Raw genomic sequence first — 12,580 nt, 5'->3', positions numbered from 1 at the left:
TATATGTGCATACCTACATATATATGTATATATACATGCATATATGGATACAGGACATCAAAAACACGGAGACACAATGAGAAACGAAAACATAAAAACAAAAACATAGAAAACGAACTTTAGGTCTCTTTATTTATATGACATACTTAATACATGCATATCAATGAAAAGTAAGAGGCTGCAATGGGACTGTCTCAAGGAAAGATCTCTTTATGGAAATATTGTGTCAAGAACATAACACAGATGGAACTTTCTACAAGATAACCACTGCAGGCTCTGATATTGCAATTATATACATACATTAACCATTTTGTTACTGTATTTTTTTTTTTGAGGTGCTCTGTGTTTCTTTCAAAGAATTTAGTAAAATAACTTAAGTTATCATTCAGCTAGTGTTAGGAACATAAATTGTGACTAAGGATTGGTGGTAGATTTTAATTCAAATCTTATGAAAACAAGACATTTGTACTCAGAGCCAGAGCCGGTTTCAGCCGGGTTGATAACAAAAGGGTTAAGCATGTCATACAGATAAAAATTATAATCTAGAGCTCATTCCATTGCATAGTTCAGAAATTATGTTGTGTGTGTGCTATGTGTATGCGCATGCATGTGTGTGTGTGTGTGTGTATATATATATATATATATATATATTTTTCTTTTAGCTTTTTTATTCATTTGTTTCAGTCATTTGACTGCAGCCAAGCAGGAGGACTGCCTTTGGTCGAACAAATTGACCCCAGAACTTATTCTTTGTAAGCCTAGTACTTATTCTACTGGTTTCTTTGCTAAACCGCTAAATTATAGGGAAGTAAACACACCAGCATTGTCATGTAGATATATATATATACTATATAATATATATATATATCTAGACAGGGTGATAAATTGAATATTAATTCAATTTAAAACCAAGTGGCCTAGCATATAAAAAAATCTGAAAATTCAGAAAAAATTGTATTACACGTGTATAAGGGATGACCACTGAACATTATTTTTCTTTGTGGTTTGGTCGTTGATGACCTCTTTCTAGCATATTGGATGTCCACCTAGTGGTCATCCCTTATACACGTGTAATATATATATATATATATATATATATATATATATATATACACATACATTTATACAGGCTGGGTGAAGTTCAGAGAGGTCCTACCTCTATTAGTAATGAAGAGCCTCCCTTTTGAGTGAAAGGCAGATTGTATGATGGCTGTGTGCAAACAGAAGTGAAACATGGGCTGTGACCACTCAAAGACATGCCTAGGCTTGAAAGAAATGAAGCTAGTATGCTTCGCTGGTTGTGCAACGTCAGTATATGTACAACAGAATGTAAGCATCTTGAGAGAAAAGTTGGGCATAACAGGCACCAGATGTGGTGTGCAAGAGAGATGACTGTGCTGGTATGGTCATGTGATGCATATGGACGAGGACTGTTGTGTAAAGAATTGTCGATCTCTAATTGTGGAGGGAACCAGAAAGACATGGGACAAGGCGGTGAAACATGATCTTCAAACGGAGGTGATGACAAGTGACCAAGACCTTTGGCAATATGGCATGCTTGAGAAGACTCGTAAAGCCAAGTGAAATCGCAGTTGTGGCCATGCTGGTTTCACATAACTGGCATCCATGCCAGTGGCACATAAAACGCACCCATTACACTCTTGCAGTTGTTGGAATTAGGAAGAGCATCCAGCTGCAGAAACCATGGCAAATCAGATAGGAAACTGGTGCAGCTCTCCAGCTTACCAGTTTCAGTCAAACTGTCTAACCCATGCCAGCATGAAAAGCAGATGCTAAATGATGATGATGAATACATATACACACACACATATACATACATATATATGCGTGTGTGTGTGTGTCTATATATGTGTATACATGTGTGTGTGCATGCGTGTGTGTAACTGTATTCCCCATCAAACATTGAATTTTGTTTTTTTTTCATCACTCTCTCTTCCACAGCTATTTTTATTTAACTTGAACTATTCAAAATTGGTATTCAAAGATATAATTCCATCCTCGTTTACTCTGTGGAAAGTATCCATTCTGATGGAGATAATCCATGGTTTCTAAGATTGGTTCAGAGTTATGCAGAGCCTCATAGATAATGTAGGTTGGGCGGAAGCCAAGTTTAATGAACTGCTTTAAGATCTGAAAAAGATAAGAACATTAAACATTGATTAGTTTTCTGGGAATATTTTTTTTTCTTTATTAAGGATTTTTAATTACATTTAACCCCTTAACATTTAAACCAGCTATGTCTGGCCCAAATGTTCTACCTGTTTTATGTTCAAATTGGCCAGATCCAGTCTCTCGCACCTACCCTACAATGTCATTCTAAAAATAAGCAATTATATCTTCAAAATATTGAAGCTACATGATAATACAGAATTAATTTTTTAAAGTGTGGATAAATAAGCATTACATTTGATAAAATTAATCTGAATGCTTAAAGGGTTAGAGAATTGATTGACTGATCAATACATATGTATGAGATAAACAGATAGAGATACAGAATTCAAAAGCAAGTTTGCTTGAAAAAATTTTCATTTTAATCTATGATATTTTTCTTTTGTTTTAGTAAATTTCACACAAAAATTATTTTCTAAAAATGATAAAAAGCATATCTATCATGTGACAATAGGAAATCGTTATTTTTTAACTCAATTTTGGAGATATTAGCAGAAAAATGAACAATAAAGAAAAATGAGCCCAAATTACAGCGCTTCATAAAAACACCTCTATGACACATCAACAGATTGCAAACTATGTAGAAATGAACCAAAGCAGTGGTACATCATCATCATCATCATCGTTTAACGTCCGCTTTCCATGCTAGCATGGGTTGGACGACTTGACTGAGGACTGGTGAAACCGGATGGCAACACCAGGCTCCAATCTAAATTTGGCAGAGTTTCTACAGCTGGATGCCCTTCCTAACGCCAACCACTCAGAGAGTGTAGTACACAAATTATTAATCAGTACCAAAGCGTAGGAAGTGCAAACACTCAATATGAAAGTTGTGGTGGTCACAGTCATGCATTTAATGAATGTGACCAACATCATAAGAGACAAATTTAAATTTAAAACAAACCCTGAAAAGGTTTCATGTGATGTTAAAAACTAACTTAAATGAAAAGGTGATGATGTTTTTTTTTACACAACCACCAAAATGTCCAAATGAACAGATAGCCAAATGATATGAATGGGTACTTAATCACCAGAATTGGACTGTGGAACATTCAGAAAACAGTTGTTTTTAATAACAGGATAATGATTCAGATCACAGATGATTGCCCAAATTTTGAGCAATTAATAGATGGTCGTTCATTAACAGTGGACCATTTCTGAAAAACACTAAAACATCTGGTACAAGTAATGATCTGGGCATATTTTTACTAAGGGAAAACAGAATGTAGTCATGTTGTTGAAGGAAAGCTTGATAGTGAACATTACATAAAGGATATCTTCAAGTGTCATGTTGTGCTGCAAGTAAATGACTGATTTCAAAATTGTGGTGACATTTTTCAGCAAGATAATGCACTAATTCATGTTAGCAAGAATTCAATGGATTTCTTTCATTAACATGGTGTAACACTGTCCCTGATTAACCTCCATCTTCACCAGATTTAAATCCAATTGAAAACATCTGGAGGATAGGCAAAACCCACATAAAAATCATTATGACTTCAAACAAAACAATAACTCATTCAATCTTTTATTCAAGTCTGGCACACAGATGATGAAATTAAAGGAACGTGCCAAAATCTAGTGGTATCTATATCCAGGAGAGTAACCACTGTAGTTCATCCTAAATATTGAACATAACTTGCATTATTTTTTCTCTCAATTTTCCATTTTGAAAGCTATACTTGCTTTGTTTATTAAATAATTACAAAAATTATATATATATATATATATATATATATGTTTATTTTACTTCATGCAAACCTGCTGTTGCACACTGTAGATACAAATATACATATATACTGTGTGTATGTGTGCATGAGCATGTGTTGGTGTCTATGTGCACACATGCATCTTCATCATCATTTAAGGCTTATTTTTCAATGCTAGCAAAGGCTGGACAACAGTGGCTTGTCCTTTGTTCTGGTCCCACATCATCAACAGCAAAAATAATCACCAATCTCTGTTGTGTGTCTCATATATTTTTCATACAATGTCAACAGCAAAATATCCTATCACCTGTAACTTTACAGAATATACTGGCACCATTTATTACACCACTAACACTAGAAATGTTGTCTACCTAAAATTAAAGAATTTCTCTATCCTCTGTCTGTTTCTCTGCACTTCACGCTTCTTCTATTTATTGTTTGCTTGTTTGCATGCTTGTATGTATGCATATCTAACTATACGCGTGTGTGTGCATGTGTGAGAATGTGTGTGTGTGTGTGTAAACATATGCAATTTGGCTGTGTGATAAGAAGTTTGCTTCCCAACCAGGTTCAGTCCCATTGCATGACACCTTGGGCAAGTGTCTTCTATGACATCGAGCTGACTAAAACTTTGTGAGAGGATTTAGTAGACAGAAACTGTAAGAAGCCCATCATATGTATATATGTATATATTTATGTGTGTGTGTGTCTCTGTGTCTGTGTTTGTTTCCCCACCATCACTTGACAACTGATGTTGGTGTGATTACATCCCCCATAACTTAGCAGTTCAGCAAAAGAGATTGATAGAATAAATCCTGGGATTGATTTCTTCGACTAAAAAACCCTTAAAGGCGATGCTGCAGTCACATGACTGAAACAAGTAAATGAATAAAAGAATGATGACATTGTTGTCACTGTAAAGGTTGTTGTTCGATCCAACCTAATTCATCATCACATCTCAAAAAAAACCCACATGATTTGCATGGAGAGTAACAAGCAACTTCTGAAGATATTCCACATTCACATGGATAATTAATGGAAGTGATTGGGTTATGCATGTAGGGGATCTGGAGACACTGATAAGAAATGAACTGAATAGCACATGAATTATGTTTTGTGTTAATTAGTGAGAAAAGAGATAGAAATTAAGTGAGAAAGTAATATATATTGAGAAGGCAGTGTACACCCCATTGGTATGTGATATTATTGTAGAATACATGCTGAGTTGGTGGAGGCGCAATGGCCCAGTGGTTAGAGCAGCGGACTCGTAGTCATAGGATCGCAGTTTCAATTCCCAGACCGGGTGTTGTGAGTGTTTATTGAGCAAAAACACCTAAAAAGCTCCACGAGGCTCCGGCAGGGGATGGTGGCGAACCCTGCTGTACTCTTTCACCACAACTTTCTCTCATTCTTTCTTCCTGTTGTACCTGTATTTCAAAGGTGTCACGCTGTGTCACGCTGAATCTCCCCAAGAACTACGTTAAGGTACATGCGTCTGTGGAATGCTCAGCCACTTGCACGTTAATTTCACGAGCAGGCTGTTCGGTTGATCGGATCAACTGGAACCCTCGACGTCGTAAGCGACGGAGTGCCAACAACAACAACATGCTGAGTTAAAGGATGATGTAGTCAGTTATATGCTTATTTTACAGTTGCAATACAGGAACAAAGAAAATGAGGCGTTTTGAATACAACATGAAATTCCTGAATTGTTTTTGCTTTTTTTTTCTTTCTATTTGCCAAATGCCAACAGAAACAAAAGAAGCTTGAAGTTTATACAGTCTGTTGCTATAGAATAATATTAACAATTGTATTCACTCCTACAAATCATTGTAACTGCTTTCAGATGACATTTTATGTATATCCATCAAGGAGAAAAATGGGTTATGCATTTACAAAACTACAGTTAATTATTTTTAATAGCTTCATCATCATCATCATTTAATGTCCTGTTTTCCATACTTGCATGGGTTGGATGGTTTGACAAGAGCTGACTATCTGAAGGGCTGTTCAGGCTCCATATCTTTTTTGGCATGGTTTCTACAGCTAGATGCCCTTCCTAATGCCAACCACTATACAGAGTGTGCTTTTATGCAGCACTAGTATGGGTGTTTTTTATGTGGCACCAGCACCTATGTGCCTGCAAGATTCGGGATGCTCAGTTGGAGAGGATTGCAGGGGACAAGCCTGTATGCAAAAGCAACCACACTTTTACTTAGCTTGACATGTCTTTTCAACCACAGCAAACTACCAGGAGTCTCAATCCCGTCATCCCCCCTGTGAATCCCATCTGTAGATCCTTTCTTATCACTTCTTCCCACATCTTCCTGGGTCTACCCCTTCCACATACTCCCTCTAAAATTAGAGACTGGCATCTCTTGATACAACTGTCTTCATTCATATGCATTACATGGCCATTCCAGTGCAATCTTCCCTCTTGCACACTACATCTGATGTCATGCACACCCAGTTTTTCTCTCAAATCACTTACACTCTGTGGTATATGCACACTGACATTACCAATCCAGCGAAGCATACTGGCTTCATTTCTTTCAAGTCTTTGCATATCCTCAGTAGTCACAGCCCATGTCTCACTGCCATGTAGCATAGCTATTTGTACACAGGCATCGTAGAATCTGCTTTTCACTCTGAGGCCCTTCATTACCAACAGAGGTAGCAGCTCTCTGAACTTCATCCAGCCTATTCTTATTCTAGCAGCTATGCTTTTGAAACAATCACCTCCACTACTAACTTGGTTAGTTAATAATAAAAGAACTTTCAGGGTTGCACTTGTTAAGCAAATTAGCTAATCTGAGACTGTACATAGAAACTTGAAGCATTATATTGTAAAAGAGTTACTTTAGCCACTTAAAGGAACACACAAGTTCTGGTCTCTTTAATTTTCATTTATAATGTTTGCTCTCTATTATCCATCAATCCATCCACCTTCTTTGCCTACTATTCCTGGGAGGATCAATAAGAGTAGAGTCATTTAGGAGGCATTTCCTCCATACAGTCCTATCAGAAGTAACTACTGTCTATTATAAGTATCAAAAAGTTTTATTGTATTTCTGTCACCTAGTCACCAATACAATTTAATTTTTTTAAATTTTAGATAAGAATTGTTAACTGGATGGTTGAAGTGAACCATGTAATATTTTTACTCAGTTTCAAAAACATTATTCCACAATACAGATTAACTATGATGGCTAAAATATACTAAAGATCTAAATAATATTAGACAAGAGATAATGATGAACTGATTATTGAAAGATACACTCACTGATATAGGATGAGTTAATACTTTTCACATGCAATTTGCTACAGTAATTGAGTCAATAAGAATGACACATCTGCTCAGCAATGGCCCTCATCAACCTACTGGGATTGTTAATGATGGTGTTCTGGACCTACAAGATGACCTCAGTCATACTAATGATGTCTGACTGTAGATAATGTTTCTTTTTCTTGACCATAGACGACATGTCTCTGCCACAGGCCTCCAGCTCTTTCTTGACCCTGAACACAAAGGGCCATTCAAGGAGCTAGCAGCAGTTTACAGCTAGTGCCACAGCACAGTGTGCCTCTTTTAATTTCCTGTGTCAGATTAGATTCTGCCATGTTGATGCTGTTGATATTTCAGAAGAAGAAATAATGATGTTAAAATTTGGTACATGCTATGTAACATTATGTCAGATTATTTCCCATTTACGGACAGCTAAAGTTATGTTCACAAATACCCAGCAGTGTTGGCCTGCTCAGGAGTATTTGTATGTATATATATATATCTGGTGGCACATAAAAGCTCCCATTACACTCTCAGAGTGGTTGGCATTAAGAAGGGCATCCAGCTGTAGAAAACCATGCTAAATCAGACTGGAATCTGGTGCAGCCTTCCAGCATACCAGCCCAGTCAAACCATCCAACCCATGCCAGCATGGACAACAGACGTTAAATGATGATGATGATGATGATATTGTTAATCATAAAGCTGAAGTGTCTTCAAATCTTAAAAAAAATACTCAATGAGTTTAATAGCAAAGTGTAAAAGCTTTTATTTCAATGGTTTCTTACAACTTGCAAGATGTTTCATCTGGAGTTCCACATAGTTGTACCCTGATTCCTTTGATATTTGATGAATCTTGATACAGCATTGCAAACCTTCAGATGGAACATCTTGCAATTAAATATATAAAACTACTACAACATTGCCACTACTACAGCCACCATCACCACCACTATCATCATCATCACCATTATCATTGTTTTAATGTCTAATATTCTATGCTCGCATGGGTCAGATGAGATTAGTAAAAGCAAATTTTTTTCACGAGCAATTTCCTACAGGTAAATCCATGATCAGACTGAATGGTCAGATAGTACTCCATGGTGAGAGAAAAGAATGGTTAGATAGCACTTCATAGTGAGGGAAAATGAATACTGGCAGTTCTAACGATCTCTACCAGTGAACAGAAGCTGTGGAAGAGGGAAACCCTAGAAGACATAGGATGAGGTGGTGAAGCATGATCTTCAAATTTTGAGCCCCACAGAGGCAATGACTAGTGACTGAGACCTTTGGTAATATGCCATACATAAGAGAACACCTTTGGTCATGAATGACCATAGGATGCACCTAGAAAGTTCCTCTCCAAGGAACAAATCTTGGCAAGATTGTTTATGGAAGACCAGCAGTTGCCAATGCATACCAGCCTCCCCTCTCCACACCACCAATGTTATCCAAGAGAAAGGCAAAGGCCAATACAGCTTGGCGCCAATGATGTCACAACTCGTTTCTACAGCTGAGTGAACTGGAACAATGTGAAATAAAGTGTTTTGTTCAAGAAAACAACACAGACACACACACACACACACATATACATGCAAGTAGGCAAATGGAATGGATGATGATCATTGCTATTGAGTATGGCCGTCTTTTGTTATCCCTTCCTCATTCTTGTTCAGACAAAGTACCTCTCTGTCAAGGATGCTCTCAATGACAAAATGATACACTGATATGACAAGACCATGACACCATCTTCCTGATGCCAACCCCACATTTCAACAGATGATACAATCACATAGATGACCTGTGAATTGCAACTGTTCCCACCTATGTTTCCATGTGTCTGACAAGCTACAAAGCTATGGAAGCAGCTATATATCCTTGTTTACTGACACATACGAAACCATTTGTTTATGGTCCCAAGAAGTTTGAATCTCAACATACATCAGCAAAAAAAAAAACGTCCTAGTTAGACAACTGCATGTGAAGTACTTAGCTGTGAGAAAGCTGTCCTATCTAGCATTTGTCAGCCTTACAAAAATGCATTTGACAAACTTCTGCACTCTGTAATCTGGTTGTCACGGAAACTATCAGTAGACAAATGGCTTATGAAGGTCATGCAAGTTGAGTAGAGGTGCAGTCAGCAAGGTAAGATTTACTAATCTCAGTCCTCAGCCCTCTTCTATTTATCATAGTCTTTCAGGCCATAACAGAGGAGCTTAAAACTGGCTGTCCATGGAAAGTCTCATATGCAGATGATCTAGTTCTTACCTATGAATCTATACTAGAATTAGGGAAGAAATTCCAGACACAGAAGCAAAATCTAGAACCAAAAGGTCTCAAAGCAAACTTTGCAAAGACTAAAGTATTAGTCAGTAGGAAAAAAGACAGGACTGTGCTACTTCCAGGAAAATGGCCAAGCCTAGAAGGCTATCTATAGCTTCTGTTATCAAGGTGACCTAATTAACAATGGAAATGGGTGTTCTAAAAATATAAAAGCCAGGGTGAGAATGAGATGGGGTTGAGGTGGCTATTATCCAAACTAGTAACAAATACATTTTCTGTTTGAATACTGGTGTATAAACATGATACTGCATGGTAGTAAAATAAGGATACTAAATACAGGTGTAAAAAGGCTGAAAAGAAATGCTCTGCTGTATGTAAAATGTTAGTGTGTGTAAATGACAGAACACAAAGGAGCTGAAAGGAAAACTAAGCAGAAGAGGTATCAGATGTAATGTGCAAGAGAAAGGGCTGTGCTTATACAGAAAATGTTATATATATATATATATATATATGGATAATGACAGTTGGCATAAAGAAGTGTCAAGTTATTAACATGGATACATGACTGATCTCAGGTAGCTGAATCTCATGAAGGAGATGAATTTTTATACTTCTTAAAACTGGTATGACAACTTCTTCCTCTTGGCACACTTTTGCGAAATCACTATTGAAGATTTCCATACTTAAAGTGTTAATCACCATTTTAAACATTCACACATGCATACACACACACACACACACACACATATAAAACTCTTACCTTGTCTCCAGTACCTTCAGCATCTATAGACAAAACACCAAACTTCTTGGGAACATTGTACTTAGAAACAAATGTCTTTACACTGAAGCATTTAACTTGAATAGTTGACTTTCTCCCAACTCCTACACTGTGGTGACTTGAAGCAAGATGGTTCTGCATAGTTCCAAGGTCATCTGTGATAACAAATTCTGAAAACCCATCTCGCTGTCCAATAGCTGCTTCCACATAGGTGACATTCTGATATTTCTTACTTCTAACAAACCTACAAGGACAAAAATTTTCAAAATAAATGTCTTATCGAAAATATACAATTGTTGATAATGCCCACGGGCATATAGCATAATGGTTAACAGCGCAGGCTACTAACCCCAAGATTCTGAGTTCAATTCCAGGCAGTCCTTGAATAAATAATAATAATAATAAAAATCAGCAAAAAATACCTTAAGAATAAGAACCCAGGGTTGGGTTCAAAATTCTACCAGGACACCTGATGAAGGCTGGAGAGTAAATCAGCTGAAATGTTGTGGTAACAACAAACAAGATGAGGACATATCCATCCAATGTAAATAATGTTGATAATGGCGTGTAGTATTTAATTAACAGTTGGTTTTACTTTCCTTCCTATGAAATGGGAGTGTGTAATAAAAATCAAGTAGTGAAGTTCATATGATTGACTTAGATTGGTGCCCTGGTATGGCTGCATGCCATAATTGAAACCATTAAATGTTTTGGTGGCATGAATTAAAATATATCATTTTATCTCATTACAAATCTATTAAGTAAAATATCTTTTGCTTTGAAAGAAAAATATCATAATACAACACAAACTACATGACATTTACACTACTGAACAATTTTGCAAATTTTGTCTTTTCTTGTTTTATTTTTTTCAGTCATTAGACTACAGCCACACTAGAGGTACCACCTTTAATGGTATAGTTAACCACATCAACTCCTTTATTGAGTGGTATTTTAGTGACCTTGAAAGGATGAAAAACAGTTAATCTATGCAGGAATTGAACTCAGAATAACTCACAATCCTGTACAGATGATACCACTTTTCATTACTTACTAATATCCAACACCCAAGGATCATCGACATACACCCTACATACGTTGTGCCAAACCGGTAATGATTCCATGAACAGACCTCAAAAACATCTTTAAATGTGGTCCCTTCAACAGCACATATCAACAAAGTAATATTGTATCCACAGTCCATAAACATGACAAACATGCAACAGGAACCCTCACAATCACTGAGGATTTCTTGCGGTGATTTTAGATCCCCAATATAGCAAACACAGTATCATAAGGACCAACCTTTTGAGAACCAGAAAATACCACATCCCTGCCAAAACTACTAACCCTTTACAAAACCCAAGTGAAACTTAGAATAATGTACTTTTCCCACATCTGGAAACATGCTGCTCGTAGACACATAGACATCCTGTCTGCATAAAAAGTAAAAGGCCATCAAACTGATTGATACAAAGTCACTCAAACCCACTCCAAATTCTGGCTTATAGACATGCTGTCTCTTCTTTTTGTCTTTCCTACTACCAAAACAATGGCTTTTGTTCATTCTTCAGAGCTAACTACTTGTGCCCCTCCATCCAGGTCCAACTGACTCATTTGCTTCTCCATCTTTCATTATTTATATTGTGCTACAACCAAATTACCAGTATACCAAATTGTTCTTCTTTAGAATCCCTCCTCAAGAATTTTCTCCTTGCCTATATTTTTGTTGTCAACTTACAACTATTCATGAGGAACATTTGCCACATCAATCTCGTGTCTCAGAGGATCAGCAACAGCCATAAGCAAAGCTCCTTCCTCCAAAATAAAATTAGGAGAAGGCACAAATAATCAAATATCACATATTTCCCCAATACTCTAATAATTCTTTCACTAGCCATTTTCCATGGATTTTCAGTGGTACCTAAGACATAAAATTCACATCTTTGCTAAGGAATGCCTCTTTACTACTACAGAGTATCTCTAGATTCATTTCCTATAGTTCTACAGCAGTAAATTTCATAAAAATTTCAAGTAGCTTGCTTACCAACCACATGGTTCTGGGTTCAGTCCCACTGTGTGGCACCTTGGGCAAGTGTCTTCTACTATAGCCTTGGGCCGACCAAAGCCTTGTGAGAGGATTTGGTAGATGGAAACTGAAAGAAGCCCATCATATATCATCATCATCATCATCGTTTAACGTCCGCTTTCCATGCTAGCATGGGTTGGACGATTTGACTGAGGACTGGTGAAACCGGATGGCACGTGCCCCTGGACTGGCTCTTGTGCGGGTGGCACATAAGATGTACCATCCTGAGCGTGACCGTTGCCAGT

The 12,580-nt window shown here is 37.0% G+C and overlaps 1 protein-coding gene across 1 annotated transcript in view; it reads right to left on the bottom strand.

Moving 5' to 3' along the window:
* Positions 1-110: 110 nt before the first annotated feature.
* The window catches only part of LOC106873814 (uncharacterized), a 26,671-nt gene continuing 14,201 nt past the window's right edge, over positions 111-12,580 (bottom strand). The window contains exons 2-3 of the mRNA XM_014921326.2: positions 10,229-10,490; positions 111-2,151 (exon numbers count right to left, since the gene is read on the bottom strand). Of these exons, the coding sequence (XP_014776812.1) occupies positions 1,987-2,151; positions 10,229-10,490 (427 nt within the window). The 3' untranslated portion in view covers positions 111-1,986. The remainder of the gene's footprint in view (positions 2,152-10,228; positions 10,491-12,580) is intronic.

The sequence above is a fragment of the Octopus bimaculoides genome, chromosome 6 (assembly GCF_001194135.2).
Source record: "Octopus bimaculoides isolate UCB-OBI-ISO-001 chromosome 6, ASM119413v2, whole genome shotgun sequence".
Lineage (NCBI taxonomy): Eukaryota > Metazoa > Mollusca > Cephalopoda > Octopoda > Octopodidae > Octopus > Octopus bimaculoides.
The sequence above is the reverse complement of the archived record's forward strand: the minus strand, read 5'-3'. Positions and strand labels throughout refer to the sequence as shown.